The sequence below is a fragment of the Labrus bergylta genome, chromosome 10, assembly GCF_963930695.1.
Source record: "Labrus bergylta chromosome 10, fLabBer1.1, whole genome shotgun sequence".
NCBI lineage: Eukaryota > Metazoa > Chordata > Actinopteri > Labriformes > Labridae > Labrus > Labrus bergylta.
The window spans coordinates 10522992-10541373 of record NC_089204.1 but is presented as its reverse complement, the minus strand read 5'-3'; the positions used below and the strand labels follow the sequence as shown (position 1 = coordinate 10541373).

At 41.2% G+C, this 18382-nt stretch overlaps 1 protein-coding gene across 1 annotated transcript in view; it reads right to left on the bottom strand.

The window, feature by feature from the left end:
* Window positions 1–1373: 1373 nt before the first annotated feature.
* mmrn2a (multimerin 2a) overlaps window positions 1374–18382 on the bottom strand; it is a 34250-nt gene continuing 17241 nt past the window's right edge. Inside the window, exons 5-11 of the mRNA XM_065959600.1 lie at window positions 15487–15759; window positions 9218–9636; window positions 8557–8796; window positions 7993–8457; window positions 6539–6899; window positions 4973–5494; window positions 1374–4495 (exon numbers count right to left, since the gene is read on the bottom strand). Coding sequence (XP_065815672.1) covers window positions 4092–4495; window positions 4973–5494; window positions 6539–6899; window positions 7993–8457; window positions 8557–8796; window positions 9218–9636; window positions 15487–15759 — 2684 coding nt within the window. The 3' untranslated portion in view covers window positions 1374–4091. The remainder of the gene's footprint in view (window positions 4496–4972; window positions 5495–6538; window positions 6900–7992; window positions 8458–8556; window positions 8797–9217; window positions 9637–15486; window positions 15760–18382) is intronic.

The window sequence follows — 18382 nt, the reverse complement described above, 5'->3', positions numbered from 1 at the left end:
AACAGAAAGTAAGCTGGTTAATGAAGTGACAATGTACAGGGACTGCTGTAGGTATTCAGTAAACTTCATCTGTCAAAAAATCCTTTTGTATACAAATGTAATCATAAAACAGGTCAGAATTGAGAAATGTTTTACTTCAAGGCAGGGTTGGTAATTTTCTCCAGATACACTTTTGAAGATTTTTTAAATCCGTCATCTGTAGCAGTTTTAAGCATGTAAAGACTTTGACCAATGTCTGCCTCGAGGTCCCAATCGGATAAACCAATCATGCCTCCCTGTCTCCCTGCTTGTTCTCTACCCCTGTGAGCAGTAAAATAGTCACATTTTAAACGTGTATTATGATACAGCTTAGTGTTTACTTACCGCTGAATGAGACAGGAGACGATGTTTTTTCTACACAATGCAAGTAATGAGCTGAGGTCCGCTTCTGTAGCAACGGGGCTCGTGCTCCAGCTCGTGTCTTTAGAGGGAGCACAGAGGGGAGTGGGTGGGTGTTGACGGAGCACTGAGGGAATCATGCTAGTTTTCAAAAATGACCAACCCTGCCTTTTATAGGGTATACCCTCAAAAGTGCTTGAAAATTGCTTTAAATTTTACTCTTAAAAAGCTACATCCCAGCAGACAAACTTTAAAAAATGCGGTACAATTACATGTTTGTCTCCTCCAATCTATAGATGTTCTAGCTTAAAAGCTGTAACATTTCAGTGTATTTAATGTAACCAATATAAAACTATACTACTCCTCTACATCTCACAGGGAGCTTTTACTTTGCTAAACTTTTCTGGCAGATCTAGTTAATTTACTTATATATATATTTGAACGTAATAACATTTGTTCGTCAACTAAAATTTTGTATTGTTAAAACTTTTTGCCTTTGGACTTTTTTAGGAAGCATCTGTGTTTTTGTTGTGTCTTGTAATGTCTCAGATGTGTTGGGGTTGTTTTCAGGTTCACCGTATCCCCCTGAGCTTCTTACATGGATTAATGTAGTCCTGCAGTGTACCAACCTTGGGGGCCAAGGCCGTCTCAAGGGCCTCTGTAATAAATCTGAGGGGCGTGTCCGATGAAAAACTGGAGAGGAAAGATGGCAAAAAGAAATTCTGTTACAAGAATCTGATCTTGATTTATTCTGTTGGATCACTGAGCACTTTCATAAATAATTCCATGTGAGAAATTTGGAGAGATTTGTTGACAACAACTGAAACATGAGAAGTTCAACAATCCAAAGAGGGTTGAAGTCACGAGTCTTTCAAACTTGTTCGTACTGTCAGATAATACATGTGATAGATTTAGGTTGAAAGTAAGAGATGTTCATAAAGTAGGACAAAAAGTGAAATACTCAAAACAGTGTTCTGGACACTTACACTCAAAACTCATAATCAAATGTTTATTTTGAACATTTTCTTTCTCCATATCAACCCGAGATAAAGATCTGGGGTGTACTATAGGTATATGGTGTTGTACTTCATTTGAAATGTGGAAGAAAAACAAAGTGACTCCATGTCTCTTGCTGTTTGCAGCATTATAACATCACACAGAGACTTCTGTAGATAAAACTTTTATTAAGTTACAGGCTGGTCACGGTCCATAAGACTTTAATAGAAACACATTCATCAAACGGCTTATCTCTCTTATATAAATATGAACTGTGTGGTTTATCAGAACTTTACAAACATTACAGATATCTGGTGACTTCACTTCAGAATATGTTCTTTATGTCAAGAAGAAAACTCCCATGAAACACTTTGATATCATGATCATTGAGTACTGAAGATGTATACTGATATGAAGACAACACTTTGAACCCTGCTCAGCCTTAGATAGGTTGGCCTGACCACATGAGCAGCTGCTACAAGAAAGGTTCATCTTATTGTATGGTGCGCCTGGAGCTCAGTTGGTAGACCGGAAGGTCGAGCGTTGGATCCACAGCTCCTGCAGCCACATGTCTGATGTGTCTTTGGGCAAGACACTTAACACCAAGATGATCCCGCTGTGTATGATAAGTATGAATGGGGTTACTTCTGATAATCTCTTTACATAGTAACCTGTGAATGGGTAGGAATGACCTGCAGTATAAGAGTGCTTTGAGTATTGTCAAAAGATTAGAAAAGCACTATACAAGCTCAAGTCCATTTACCATTTCATACACACAGGAATCTCTGTATGTAGGACCGTGTTTCCAATATCTGATGAACGTTTAATCTGACATGTTGAGTGATTTTGTGAGGTAAAAAGGGGAGTGCAATATAAAGTGTGAAATCTATTGGATGAACATTTTTGAGAATACTGATACCAACACCTCTGGGATCAAAGCAATCGGCCAGCTCTGATCGGGGACTGCACTAGTGATGTTTGAAAACTTGTGTTAATCTCAGTAAGTGCAAGGCAAGTTGTGGGGGCAGCAGACGGCAGCTGTAGACCGAACACAAATCTTGACCATGAGGCCTGAGCACCACACTCTCTGTGAGTTAACTGATGCAGTCAGGCGTTGAGTGGACTAGTTCATGAGGGAATAAGAGGATTGGATGAACAAGTGCCGTCCCAAGTTGCCTGGACATAAGCATCAACAAGAAATAAAAAGATAGGGACCCCTCCTTCACTATGTATTTGTGTAATGTGACAATGAAGTATTCATACGTTTGAGGAAATTTAGATCATGTGAGGACATTTGACTGAAAATACTCAAAAGACAGTGAGAAACCAGATACTGTCGACAACAATTATCCTTCAAACTAGATTACTACCCAATATTGTATATGCTTTTCTTGTTAATATTTAGTGTGGGTCAGAGCATCCAGGTTTATATGTCACCAATTTTGCCACTAAGTCTTTGAAAGTCCCACAGGAAGGTCTTCAGATATGCAAACTTAAAGGCTTTATATGTGATTTTTCACACTTAAATGTAGCAGAAATCAAGTATATCCTCTGAAAATAACTCTGTGAGTCATGACTGTCTACAATGGGTGTAACACCCGAGTCCTGCTGTCTGTGATGCTTTCCGAGTTTTCCGAGTCCTATCTTCAGTTTGTTTACATCGCCAGGACGGCCAGCAGACTCCTCCCCTCATATATAAAAGTTGTTTAATTGAGGGACTAGAGAAAAGAAGAATAACATACTGTACTCACTGCTTAACTGTGTTTCTAGATCACGCTCATTTCGATTAAATTTACATGCAGTGTGAAGATACGAGCATAATAAAGATCGCTAGCATTAGCATGCTAACACAACAATGCACCGTGAGTTGTTTTGGTTTCATGCTGGTGCTCAAGGGCGACATCTGCTGGATCAAAAAAATCACATATAAAGCCTTTAAAGAAAGGGCACAAATTAAAGCTGAAAAGTTGTCATCAGATCCCTAATGAGGACTTCTGTACTGAGCAGGAACACAGGCTAAAACACTTATACCTCTTAACTTCTAAAGCTCACTGTTCAGCACACTACATTATCTCATTTCTCTAATCTGTATAACAACAGTGTTGCTAGACGGAAGTTCTGTGTTTTACAGTGTTTTTGTTGTTGTTGCAGAAACTATTTCTTGTTGGACATAAATCATAGCATTGACCAAAAGCAATTGAACTGGCAACTCGTTCTACAGCCAATGACACGGCACAGAGTTACTGACCTGATGGATATGTTTTTTAAATCCCTCTTTTTTTCTTTGTGACCTTTAGAGGTCTTCTGTGTTTTTGGTCAGACTGGCTGTTTCCTGCTCTTTCTAGTCATTATGTTAAGCTAGGCTAACAAAATACTCAACATAGGTTTACTTGAAGTAATTAGAAGCTGAACTAGCTTCTCTCCCTTTTGTCCACTGGTGTGCCAATTATGAGGTCTGACTGTAAATATTTTAGTTTGACATGTTTTTGAGCTAAATATTCTAATTTGATGGTTAAAAAGGGTTTTAGGCTTTCAATCCCTCTTAGTATAAAATCTTCTGTTTAATATGCCGTATGGTGCTTTGGAATAAACCTCTATGAAGTTAAGTTATATTTCATTTCCAAAAAGTCAGTCCAACCCTCTGTGTTCTCTGTGATTCTACCCCTCCTAGAGTCTCAGATCAGTGTCTATTGTTGAGCTGATGTTGAGCAGCGCCCTCAGGTGGTCCGGTGGAGCAGCAGTGCGGTGAACACATTGTCCTCTGACTCCGCCCACTCTCCTCCCTTTAGTTCCAGCCTCAGCTTCTCCCCCTTACCCAGCAGCAGGAGGCTCATGCTAGTGACCAGCCCTGCCTCCCTCACCTCCTGTTGGTGTAAAAACACTGGCGCTGCTCCAGACCCCCTCACAAGGAGCACGTGGGTGGGGCCTGGCCTCAGGTCCAAGGTGAGGACAAACAGGTAGATCCCATTCACAGGAGCAGTGAAGGTGCCGGTGTCAGAGTAAATCTGACCCAGGTTTAGAGAGGCTTCCAACAAGATGACACCGTTTGAGACACTTCGAGGAGATCCAGCCACAAGCAGCAAAGGGTCTTCTGATTGGGTGTACAGGACGGGAGCAACACCTGGACAGAAAAGTAGGGTCAGGAGTCTAGAACCAAAAACCAAAACAATTTCTCCTGAACAAATTAAAATGGTAATCTTTTATTTCTTACTTAAACTCTGTTCTTTTGGCTATATGCAGCAAGTTGGCTTAGCTTAGCCCAAACACTTGAAACAGAGGGAAAGAGCTAGCCTGGCTCTTTCCTCAGTCAACAAAACCCACCTACAAAGAAATTACTTTTATGTCCAATCTAATTAATTGTATTTGATCTTTTACAAGGGATTACTAGGTACATTGGACTAGTGGGGCGGGGCCAGCGACTGGGAGCCTGCAGTCTACAAAAGGGCAGAGAAAAGTAAGAAAAGCAATTAAAAAAAAAAAAAGTCACTTTATTAGATGTATTAAAATTAAACTTAACATTTATTAAACGTTTTTGCAGTTAAGTAATTTAAGGAGGTCAGTAATAAAAACTTGCATGAGGCCCTTAGTCTTCACTCACCCAATGACTCCCTCCTGCTGCGATGGTGTCCTCCTCTTCCTAACCCCTCCTTCCCTCCTCCTCTCTTCTTCTCCTTCTTCCCGTCTCTGTTCTTCATCAGCTGCCACAGTTTATCGAGCTCCAGCGTGGCGTCAGATCCCACCAGCATGTCAGCATTACTGAAGACGTTTTTGAAAACTCTTAGATGGTCTTCTAGCCCTCTCTTCAGCCACATCACCTCTGCCTGCAGTTTGGCCTCCACACCACTGGGAGGCGCCATTCTGTCTGTAGTGGTGTTGTTGTGGTGTTTCTCCTCCAGGAGGAGCACCTTCTGCCCCAACACCTCCACTGTTTTCTCCAGGTTCCAAAGATCGCTACCATCTCCTCCATGCTGTGGGCGCCTTCCCTCAGGGTGGAGGAGGAGCTGCCGCTCTCTGGCTGGAACTCCACTGCTGCTCCTCGTGCTGCCATGAAGCCAGTCATCAGGGAGGAGTTGGGAGGAGGGTGGGGGCTGGTCAGCAGATGGTACCTCCTCTCTGCCTCCTAAAAACACAAACATCAGTGTAAAAGGGGGAAGAATTCCCCAAAGAAGGGTGGAAATGCAGTTTTACGAATGCCTAACAAGACATCCTCACTTTTACTACTCAGCTCTTTGGGGGTCTAGATCTACATTTCGTGTCAATTATATTTTTATTTTTGCCATCAAAACTGTCAGGCAAGTTTTTATATATATATATATATATATATATATATATATATATATACATAAACCATGGATGATTCAAACCAAAATCACCTTTCCAAACAAGCATACATTACACTTCATGAAAAGTGGGCAGCTGCTTTTTTTAGTTAAATAGTGGAATACAGAAAAGTTTAAACTCTCTTTGACTCTTTATTTCTTCTTGAGTGCATTAGTGCAATTAGTAAAGATCAGAAATCAGTCTGAAAACACAAATGGTTACAGAGGACAGAAGATGTGTGCTTTGTTTTTGTAGTTCTCACAGCTGCCACTAGATGCTGATAATTAGCTCTGTTTAAATAACATCCAAAGGATCGGATCAAGACTTCCATGAGTATCATTTAAAGAATAAGATCTGAAAAAAGATTTATTTGGAGAATATTAATCCCGCACATAAAGGAAAACAGTGAAGAGAAAAGACGTTCTGCTTTAACAAGCAGGTTAGACAAGTTTTATAAGAAAAATAAAGTTCCTCCTATGAGACTCAAAATGTAGAATAATATTGATAAGATAATTGGATTTTAAACTGATTCATAAATGTGTTACATCTCAGAGCAGGTAAAGTGGAGCTCATTCTAATGAATATACATGTTGCTGTGTAGTTTGATATGTGAAAACATACCAGTTTTTTTTGTGAACTCTGTTTAAATGATTTGAACCTGTAAAATAACTACAATTGTCAGGTAAATGTAGTGCTGGTGAGGTATAAATAATGAAGTAGAGGTATCAAGAAAAGTAGAAGATGTCATAATTGTACTTCTCCACAGTGCTGTGTTAAAATCCATGATTTCCAGCAGTTCCTTTGTTATGGATTAAAGGTAAACCTCCTTGCAGGTTATTCATACCTGGTCTGTTCAGCAGGGAGGTGATGCTCAGGTTGTGTCCTCTCTGCTGCTCGTCTAGGAGTCTCAGCCGCTCTTTTAGGACCGGGATGGAGTGGGCCTCCTGGTCCTGGACCGGCCACTCCAGGAACTCCAGCACCTCCTCCCCAAGCATCAGCTCCAGCACGTCGCTGTGTCTGATGACGTCTTTCAGCAAGGAGTTAAAGGAGCTAGACAGGTGTTTCATCTCCTCCACCAGCTTCCTGTCGGTTGCCTTCAGACCCGAGACCTCCACTAGACCCACGGTTACCGAGCTGCTCAGCTGGTTCAGACTCTGCTCCAGAGTGCTGGTCCTGCTCTGCTCCGAGGTAAGACTCTCCTTCACCTGCAGGATGAGGGGCAAACGAGTGATCAAAATCAGGTAAAGTCTGCATTTAATCCTGTCTACATGGGCAGACTAAAACAGACAATATGCTTGTTACACAAAATCGTCCCACAATAGTTTGTGTTAAAGAGACAGTACAAAGTCTTGTATTGCTCTGAGACTATTAAGACTATTTTCTGTGGGGGATGAATCCACATTTGTGGATCTGTATTTTTGCATTGTACGGTGGATGTGGACTGATTTTAAATGTTCTGATGCATTGATTTGACTCTGCACATGAGATTTGATTAAGAGAAGAGTATATATAGATTTCAATCTTAATTTCAATCTTGTAAAGCGGCTTAATGTAGTTTTATTAAAATTGAATTCTATATTTTGTGTTTCTCTAATGGCAAATATTTGTTATTTTATTCTGAGGTAAAATCACAATCTAAGTGAAAACCGGTACCAAAGTTGACTTTTAGCACAGCATTTTTAGTTCTACAACTTTTTTTGCAATAATTCTTTAAAAACAGCATTTGTCATGAGTTTATTTCGAGATGCAGTTTGACAAAATTAACATTATTCAAGGTCCATAACTACTCGTAGTGGAAAGGTTCTACCTGTGATGATGTTATTTTGTGTATGCAGTTCACTCATTTTTCTTTGTCAAACTACTGATCAAAAATTAACTTTAAATTGTAGTATAGTAGAGTAGAGCTGTGTGCCCCAGTTTGCTCTAAGTAAAGGCTAAAAACACCACCAGACATGGTGAAGAAAAAGGTTCACTGTGTTATGGGTTCAGTTTGCTGTTATAAAAACAACAACAGAAAATGTAACAAAGGACATCCATTAGTGCAAAGTCTGCTACAACAGTCTGAGGCTTTCCTCCAACAGTTGCCAAAGTTCAATTCAGGGCAGCACGATTAGTTTTTTTGTAACTATTTTTATTACAAGTCTCAAAGTGTCTCTTGGCTTTTTGCAGTTTATTGTCTAAAGACAACGCCATGAGAGCAAAATGTTTCAAACATAGTTATTAAAAGGAAATTATTTTTAAGGTTGGATTGTATATTTCTTTTTAACCAAAAAATGTGAACAGATTTTTTTTTCATACCTGCTGGAGGCCTTGTTGGAGAGTCCCCACCGCTGGCTCCCAGTCGTTTGCCCCGCCCCACTGCCCCGCCCCTCCATCATTGTCCTCATCCAGGGCTAATCTGTTCTCATTGGCCAACTCGGTGACATTGGCCAAGCCCCTCTCCAGTTTAGCCACAGCCGCCTTCAGGCCCTTGCAGTCACAGTCTGCCGATGAGTTGTGCTTGTAAAGGAAGGTGTACATATAGTCCATGTCCACATCTATTTCCTGCAGCCTCACGTCCTGCAGACTCAGGTTCCCCGCCAGCTCACCCACCCGCCTCAGCACTACCTCCCTCGCCGCGTCCACTTCCAGCCCTGTCTCCATGTACTGGATCTGACTGCTCCTGGCTGTCTGGTTGATCTGCTTCCCAAGATCCTTTAGGTCCCGCCTCAGCAGCTGCACGTTCCCTGAGGTCACCTCCAGGTCCTCCAACAACCCGTCCACCTGTGGAGCAACAGGTGCAGAAGAAAGAAAATATTCTTTAATTTAGCATTTCTATTTTTTTCTCAATTGTTCAGTTACTATATCTGTAGATGTATTTGCCTTCACTGTGTTGTTGACCACCATGTTGTCAAGGCGCCCAATGGCCTCCCACAGGGACGAGGTGTCTAATGGCTGCAGCAGGATGGGGGGAGGCAGGGTGGGAGGAGGAAGGCGATCCTCCAGCTGATCCTGTAGCAGATCTTCCAGCTGATCCACCAGCGGATCCTCCAGTTTATCCTCCAGCTGATCCTGATCAAGCTTCAGCTCAGTAAGTGTGCTGTTCATGGCCTGCAGGCTGACCTGAGATCAGAAACAGGTGTTAAATATCTGTGACGAGAGAGTTGGATTACTATTGTAAAGTAGAATTAGTAAATAAATATGCTGGCTACACTTTGCCCTCTTTAATGAAACATCCCAAAAAAAATGTAACACTTTTTGATTAAAAAGAAAATTACTTCTTAAAACCTTTTGGTAATATTCCTTCTTGTGATTTAACTAACTGGTCGCATTTTATCACATATAATAGGTTTATCAACAAAATCATGGATTGATAAAAAAAAAAAAAAGCAGTTATACAAACTTATATGTCACCTAATTAGTCTTTTTTTAGTGGAGGGTGAATATTTTAGAAACTATGTGAAACTGGTAACATTTAATTAAAGCTGTCTAATTGAATGAGTCAATAAATCATTTTGTAGTAATTGGAAAATGGTAATATGACCTGTAGCATCTTCTGGTGGCGTTTCAGCTTCATGTCAATGTCGGTCTTGAAGCTGGTGAGGTTGTAATGCAGCATTACATGCTGGTAGTGCAGCCTGTTCTCCATCTCCCTCTGTTGACTCTCCAACTGCCTCCTGACCTCCCTGATCTGATGAAGCGTTTCATCCAGCCTGGTATTCAGCCGTTCCTCCGCTGCCTCGTCTAGCTCAGGGACATCCGGGGGCTGCGCCTGTAGCTCGGTCACCAGCTGACTGCTCTTCAACTGGGCTACATCACGGGACAGGTCCCCCACCTGATGGCTCAGGTGCTCGAGGGAGTGGTTGAAGCCCTCCAGGACTGGCTGCAGCTTTGACATGACCAGAGCCATCATATGTGCAGTGGCTTCAGCAGTGGCTTCAGCAGTGGCTTTAGCAGTGGCTTCTGGGTAGGGGGTAGGCAACCAAAAACAGATAACAGATTGAGATTATTTTCATGTGAAACATTTTGTGTCATGTGGAGAAGAATGGAGACATTTGGCCCTCTTTCAAAAGGATCAGGATTGGTTATAGAGTTATAATTGCTATTCAGAATCATAAAAGGGGGAGATTTATGTTGAAACATACAGTCATATATCTTGTAGTCTAAAAAACTAAAAATGTAGGATTTATTCCACTTGAATACTTCAGCCAGCAGCCGGAAAACTGTAATGGAAGCAATGTGATTTATAACCAGTCGGTGCCATTAGATTAAGAAACAAAAGCACCTCATAGTTATCAGGATTCATCTTCCGGGACTGTCAGACACAGATTTCTTAATTTAGTCCCTCCAATATAAAACATGATTAAATCAAGTTTTCCATGCAGCCACCCACACAGCCCTTCCTGCTATAAAAACACAAAGCTAATCTTAACAAGAGAGACAACTAAAACACACACACTCCCTGCTGAGTTGATTCTCTTTGGGGACCAGAAGTAAATGGGTCGGCTTTAAAATGAAAGCAGTTTAGTTTCCAAACTGGAACATAAACACAACACAGCCTCTGCCTGGAAAATCACCCAGCTCGGGAACAAACCCACCTAAAAACGGCTCAGAGCGCCGTGCTGCTGTTTCTGTCATCTTTGAAAACTCTGATGTTGATGTTGTTTCACTCGGGGGCATCAGGGACATTCAGGATACAAGTGATATGTGTTTCAGGCAGGAGCGACGCTAGGAGACGTTATATGTTTCTGTTAGTGCAGCAGAGGCCAACAGACAAATACCAGAACACAGACCACAGGACGTGGACACTCCAGATGGACCTCATTGATTGGAGGTCTATGACCGCTCTGTGGGTCCATCTGATCCTCTGTGCTGTTGTTGTTTCTGGAGTTTGAAACAAACCCAACTGTGCCGACATTTGCTGCTATTTATCGCTCTCAGTCATCAGAATAAGAGACTCTAAATAAGGGAGCTGAAAAATGAGACTGAAAGTTGTTTTAAAAGTTTAGGTTTTTTTTTTAAGTTTCCTTTTTTAAAATCTTTTTACACCTTTTTTTTTAACTCTTTCCCCAGGTGAAATGTCAATTTATTCATAAAAAGCATGAAACTCAGTAGACTGTTGTAAAGTGTGGGACCTTGAACATTTCCAGGTCTTTCCAAAAAGGCTTGGCTGTGACGATGATGGCCATATGCCTATAAATTATATTGAACCAAATCTGCTGAACTAAGCATGATCTTGGATGGCCAAGACTACAAAGAGAAAGCACAACATCATAAAGTGTTCAGGTTTACAGTTAATGTCAAATTCAGTGAGTTTGTGACATCTAAGAATCTGCATTTTATAATGCGATGTCAATTGCATGTTACAATTCACTTAGCAGACACTTTTATCCAAAGCAACATACATCAATGCGGGGATAAGTGTCTTGCCCAAGGACACATCAGACATGTTGCTCAGCTGGGGATCGAACTCTCGACCTTCCGGTTGAAAGGCAACGACAAAGACAGGAAAAAATATTCAATATGAGCTTAATGATTTTCAAAATATTATTCAGTGGACTCCTTCTCTCACACAGGATCCAAAGAAAGTACTGGAGAAACATTAGTACTTTGCTCCAAAATAAATGTGCCTTAAGTGATTTGTGTGCTCCAGTACTTTCTTTGGATCCGTCCTGAAAGAGTGAGTCCACTGAATTATTTTAAACATCTGAGGTCCTTCACTGAGAGCACCAACCTCCTTTTGTGGAGTGGCTGAAGTGCAAGAGCTTCCTTCTACTTTAATGAGCTTAGTGATGTTTGGTTTAAAGAAAATTTAACTAAAAAAATACATTTTGGCTGTTGAGGCATGACTTGAATCTGTTGGCAAATAACTAATGGACTAATGTCCCTGTTCTCAAACTGCAGTGTTGTTCGCTCCTATGTTCTTAAATTGATGAATGCAATGTTGTTGTAAGCTGGACACTCGTGCCAGTGTTCTTTTTAACATTAGCATTAGCATTAGCAAATGGCCCTTATAATGCCCATAAGAGGGCATGAGACTGCAAGGCTAAGTGCAAGGACAGTGAGACAGGTTTGAAAATAGAAAGCCAGGACAGTAATATCCTAAACTGAGTAATTCATTTAGCATCATGTCCCCTTTACTTGATGTGATAATACAGAAAAGGTATGTTTGAGACACGAGCACGAGGGGGAAATCCCATCTCGGAACCGAGACTATACTATTAGAGACCACTGAGGCCAACTCTTCTGCATACAAAGTAGTTCATTCGTGAAATTGTAATCTCTATTAAAGGAGGCATTAGGCAAAATAAATGATTCACCTTTGGCTGCCACAAGTCGATTTTTAAAAAGTTGGTTTTCTGTACAAAATGGAAGTGAACACTTTTGATTTTATGACCTGTCCTCACTTCTTCATACAGCTGTTTGAAGGTTCTACGTCTTTGTTTTCAGGTTAACAGCAGGCTTTGGTTCAGTTAAGGGTTAAAGGCTCAGGAATGTACGGTGGCCTCACAGGTATAGAAATTCAAACATGAGTGTGTGTTTGCCTCAGGTCACTGCTGTCACCCTCCCATAGAGACACAGTCCAGACGCACACACAGACACACAAATACAAATACACACACATGCGCACACACACACAGAAACGCGTGACCTCAGCCTCTTTCATCACAACCTGTTTTCGTTACGTTAAACCAAATTCCCTTTCCCCACATGCTGCAGGGGGATGAGAGGTCAAAGGTCACTCTACAGTGAGGCCACACTGCGACAGGAAGTTCAGGTCACCTCCTACTCCAGCTGCAGGAGTGGGGTGGGGTGGGGGGTGGGGTCTGCAGGGGCGTCTTGAGGTTGAAATCCAACACAGCGTGGTCAGCTGGTAGTGTTTCTGTCTAATGACTGTCAGCATGATTTACTGAGGCTGGCAGTGTCAACTTCCTGATCGGACAAAACAACGTCTGTGGGTTTGTTTGCTTCTTCAAACGGTTTGTTGTAAATGTCACAATTTGAAGGTAAGAAAACACTTTAACGAGACTGGAAATGTGGACAAAACAGTCTCAAGGACCTGGAGCAAGAACACAGAGGAGTAAAAGGATTTTTAAGTCATTTTTACATGTGGATTTTTTTACCTCATGATTGAATTGCATGTCCGTTTTACTGAGCTAATTCTTCCTTATATAAAGGAATTAGATGCTTGGTCATAACTAAACACACAGATATTGCATACTTTTTGAATGCAGCACATGTACACTTACTGAGGAGATTGTTATCGCTAAATGAAAATAAATATCCATCAGCCACTTATCGAAGCAAAATCATCTATTTAAAAACGTTCAATCAAAGTAATGCAGTGATAGTTACTTTCACATCCTTTGGTATAATCAAATTGTGTGCCGCTGATGGTGTGATTCTTGCAAGTGAAAAATAAGCTAAAAGAAAATGAAACTAAACAGATCAGCCTAGCAGCACTGTTTCTGTTCTGTCTCTTTTATGTCGTAACAAAGATGCCAGGAATATTCTACAATTCTACAATTCACTTAACAGACTCTTTTATCCAAAGCGACGTACATCAGAGAGTAAGTACAACACAAGCAAGGATCTAGAAAAAAGGGAACAATGTCAGTAAGAGCAAACGATCATCTCTGAGCTTTAGCTCATAGGTGTTGTTTTTTACATGTGTGGTTGACAGTTATTTTAAGCAGCAGCACAGACCATAACATCAAAGAAAAATGTTTGGCACGAATCATGTTTGGCCAGGCTAAAAATTCCCTTTACTTTTAGTTTGAACACACCATTCATTAGGTCCACTCCTTTCCTCACTCTCTGATACATATCAACTGGTGTTTCCCCAGCACAAAGGCAAACGTAGCTTCACCGTAAATAACTCACATACTCATGTGCTTTGAATATTACTGGAACAGAGAGGAATAATGTGATGTGTACACAAGTCAACAGAATTTAAGCAAAGGTCCAGAAATGTGAAAATAATATAAGAGGGCTCACAGAGGTTGGATTAAGTCCTTTCATTATACAAAGATTGGTTTTGGGTGTAACACGATTCAAACCAATCAGAGTGTCAGCTCTCATTCCTCTTCGAGAGCCAGGTGCGCCTTCAGGCTGCTGCGTTGATTTACACACTAGACTTCAGTTTGTATTCTCAAATAGACTGAAATCCGGCCAGCTCATTTAACTTCTCTCCTTTTCATTGTGCCTCTGAACACACACAATACACACAGAACACTGTATGAATTATGTTGATGGCACTATTGAAGTTATAATTCACTGAAGCGTTCCCACAACTTCAGAAACCATCAGCGCTAAAGGAAACAGGAGACGGTGTGTGGAGACCGAGCCCCAACCCTGCATGAAACCTGCAGCCGGCGGAAGAGGAAATGCGAAACGAAGACGAGGGATTCCTCCAACCAGGAGTGTCAGCAGAGCAGCTAGTGTCCGCCAACGCTACTTCACGCAGGCTTGGGTCGGTAGTCGGCAGGCTAAGACCCGGGGGAAACCGTGAGCATCCCAACCTGGTTGTAGGCGACACTAAGGCACATTAAAGGGCTGAGGCGACGTTATGGTCTACTTGATTACGTAGAACACACTACTCGCCAAAGTTGTTTCTGTTTCCCTCAGCTCTCTCTGAAGAAGTCAGCGTGTGGCGAGCAGCGTGGAGCAGTATCAGAGCAGCTTTAGAGCCGTTTCAAGTATGCAGAATTGAGGGAACGTTTCACCTCGGACTTGGACTCTAGTTGGACTTTTCTAAGTAGTATTTTATTGTTGAAGCCGTCTATAGCACTTGTTGCTTGTCTTTAGAAAGTATATTTATTCATTATCATTTTTCATGGTTTCATGGTGCTGTTTGGCACTTTTTAAACACTAATTTCCCCCTATATTACTATTTCTGCAAGACTGTCTTAGCCTGGCCACACTTGCCGTCTCTTAGCCCTGAGAGTAGTCTGTTATGAACTCATGTATGTATGCCTATATTTCTAATGTGTCCTCCAAAACAAGTACATATTGACACTTTAGACTTCAGACCAGGTTTGAGGTGTTCGAAGGCACAGTTGGTTTCTGCGTACTCAAGATAGGAACGCACCACCTTTGTGCCTGACCAAACCTCGTTTTCTGACAAACACAGCCATGGCAATAACAGGGGCACAAGATTGCTTGCTATCACCATGTGGGAGCTTGGCAAGAAAATGACAACTGTGTCATGTGGAAAATGAGAAAGGCTGCTTTGCGCGGGTAGTGAAATAGGGCCGTCGGTCTTTATTAACTGAGGTTGATGTTTCCTTTAAGGATGAAGTCATACTGGTAGTGAGGCCAATGGTCAAATAGAACAGAGGGCTATGGGAACCTAAAACAAGCCCCACGCACAGGATGAAGGAAGAGTGTGTGTGTGTGTGTGTGTGAGATGTAATGCTATGTTGGTCTAGTGACATAAGACTTATAATAAAGTGTCAGCAACCATCTTATTATTTTACACAAACACACACACATAACATATGGAAGTCCAAAGAACAGAAGAAAGACAGGATTTCCTGTAAGGGAAGTATGTGTGTGTGTGTGTGTGTGTGTGGGTGGTTGTCAGTCGTGTCACAACATAGGAATGGAGCTTAGCGTGTGTGTGTGTGTGTGTGTGTGTGTGTGTGTGTGTGTGTGTGTGTGTGTGTGTGTGTGGCTCAGTGTAAACGTCCCCTCTAAGGATGTGAATGAGACATCAACATGCTACATAGCCTATACACAAATATTTAAGGGAATTATTTTGGCATAAGTGATATGGTGGCTACACGTTACAATGTTAGAGGCATAACTCACCATGCAGGTGGTGTTCCTGCTGCCGTCCTTTGTGGGGATGGTCAGGATGGCTGGGACGGTCATATGAGTTTGCAGTGGGGTTTGATGCTTGATGGGGGTTGTTGGCAGATCTTGGGTCCAGGCCAGGGTGTGTGATGTTGTGCTGGTTGTCGTCTGCGTAGCCAGTACCATACGGCGAGCTGCCAGGTGCTTGGTGGTCGTTCTGTTCGCGATCTGGGTCGACGTGCTGCTGCATGTGAGTGACGTGCTGCTGCCGGGTCATCGCCCTAACTTCTGCAACACACACAGGTGACAACATTATTACATATTTAGACAAGAGCAAGTTGGAGGGGCCAGAACATATAGAATATCCGTTGCCTAATCCAACAACAGTTTTTCAGCAGAAATTATAATATCAGTAAGTCTATTGTTGAGTGCATTTACATATTCATTACTATCCTGATGCATATTCTACAAAGCAAGCTCAACATACCCAGCTTATTTTTTGGTTAGCTTCCTTAAAAAACTTTAACAAAAGAGCTTTCAATAAGTGGTCACAAGATGTTGGATATACTGTACATCAAACCAGGGTATCAATGCGGGCGCTCTCATAAAAAGAGTAAGGTCTTTTACCTGCTTTTTGTAAAGTGTCTCGAGATAACACTTGTTATGAGTTGACTCTATCCAAATAAAAATTGATTGATTGATTGATTGATAAATGCATTATATGAACAATCAAAAATATAGACAAAACTGTTGTCAGCAGTGTGGCATATTTACAAAATAGAGCCAAATATGAAATCAGAGCCAGAGTGTGTTGTTAATCTCTTGGCACTCTGGCTCTCCTTCTCGAACATAATCTGCCGCACAAAGCTCAGGGACATTTGCATCAAGAGAATTGATTGGTCAGTATTGGTGGTGCTTTGTACAGGCTTTCTCTAACATAACCTGCTCTGGAGCAGTGAGAGTCACAATGGTGATCAACTCTGTTAACAGTTGTGTTGAAGAGTTTTCAGGTGTCTCCACTTATTTCTGACCATCAACTAAGAAAGCTATAATCATAATACTAAATGTTTCTTCAATGTGCAAACTTTAGCTATCTTCATATAAACCTGTGTAACTGTTTTATCTATTTATCGACACTTTCCTGTGTTTATGCTTTAAGAACAGTTTTTTGGTCCAGCCAATAAAAGCTTCATCAGACAGAGAGCAGTGGAAGTTAAATAAACAGGTAGAGAGTGAGACAGAGATGCTGATGGGAAACAGGCTGATGTATTTGGGAATCTTGTTGCAGTGTTTCCTCAGTTTTTGTTCCGCTCTGAGTTTATTGTTTAACTCTCAGTGAGTGACAGAATCGGAGCGACAGCAGGAAAAAGGAGCTCCGTATCAGTGACCTGCAGTCAGCGCAGAAGCACATCAGAGCTGCATCTGCAACAAGAAGCGGAGGAAGTCCTGCAGTGTCATCAGATCTCATGGGTGAAAACATTTTTGGCACAGACTTATGTTATCATGATATTGTGATGGTTTCCGTTAAGGGTTTTCAATCACAAAGATGTTAGAAACCTTGCACTTCTCTTAAAAATGTGAAGAACTGATATATCTGCAAATAAGGTGGTTAGGACATTTATGTTTCCCATAGAATGAACTCAAACTATCAAGTGGGCTAAGCCTGCTCATGTTTCACGTAGCTCCATTCTTGACAAGTCTTCTGCGTATGTTCAGTCTCAAAATCATTGTCTGCTGCTGGGAGAGAAGACAGTAACAGTGAAGGACCCTAAACAAAGGCTACTTCTTTGATGTTTAAATATTTGTATAATGTCAGATGACAATGTTTTACATGACTGTTGGTTGTGTTGGTGATTGTTGGGTAAGTGTTGGCTGCCTTTGGTACTGATGAACCTCCAAATAATTATGTTCAGTTGTGTTATAAAGGGGATGACTCACCCCTGAGGTGTTCAAGTTGTATTTTACGGTGTTCCTGTTATTGTGTCCAGTCAGTTTCTTCTGTTTTCATGATTTAATTGCATTGGCTTGAGCTTTCAGGAAGTAGGTTCAATCAGAGGCGTGGTGGGAGCGAACTGTACCATGTCGAGGTGTGTGTGTTTCTAAATGCCTCTTTGTTTTTCTTCCTTTGTTAGATCAAACCTCTAAAGGCCAGAGGTCTATTTTAGTCTGATATCCACTCAAAACACCTACTGTTTTGATTCACAGTGTTCTCAGTGCCAGTGGTTAAATTGTTCATGTTATGTACTCTGTATGTTTCCTGTAGTACTGAAGAACTTCTCTGTAGCTGAGATTGACTCTTCTGTCTCTACTGACCTTAGCAGTGTTAAAGAAAGCCCTAACATAAAAGTAAATGTGTTTTTTAAGCATGAGTAACACGTTTTCTAATCGCTTTATGGTATGAAATATCAAAGGGATACAAAGTCGTCATCAACATCATTATCAATGATGATGATGAATTTGATGATGACAGTGACAATATATAAGCTGGTTGTGATGCTGATTTGAACTCTCAAGAACATCTGTCGATGTTGATGACGATAAATTAACTTGAATACATTTTTTTTTTTAAAAGCTCTGACTCTGTGCACTACCTGTCAGCACCTGTGTTTGATCGGACTTAAAGGTGTTTTTTAGGACTTACTGACTATGTTTCCTCCTCTCTAGATTCTTGCTTGCGTTTTTCTTACTCTCTGATGTTTGTCGCTTTGGATAAAAGCATCTGCTCAATGAATTGTAAAAAATAGTGCCAGAATTGACAGAATATGTAACAATTAAATCCAGGTATAGTCAGCCGATGTCCACACTGCAATACAGCAATGAGTTCCAAAGACTTGGCTATCTCTTTTACATTTTTGATTAAAGTTTCCTTTGTGTATTAAGTTGTCTCATATGCCCAGCTAAATACAAACAC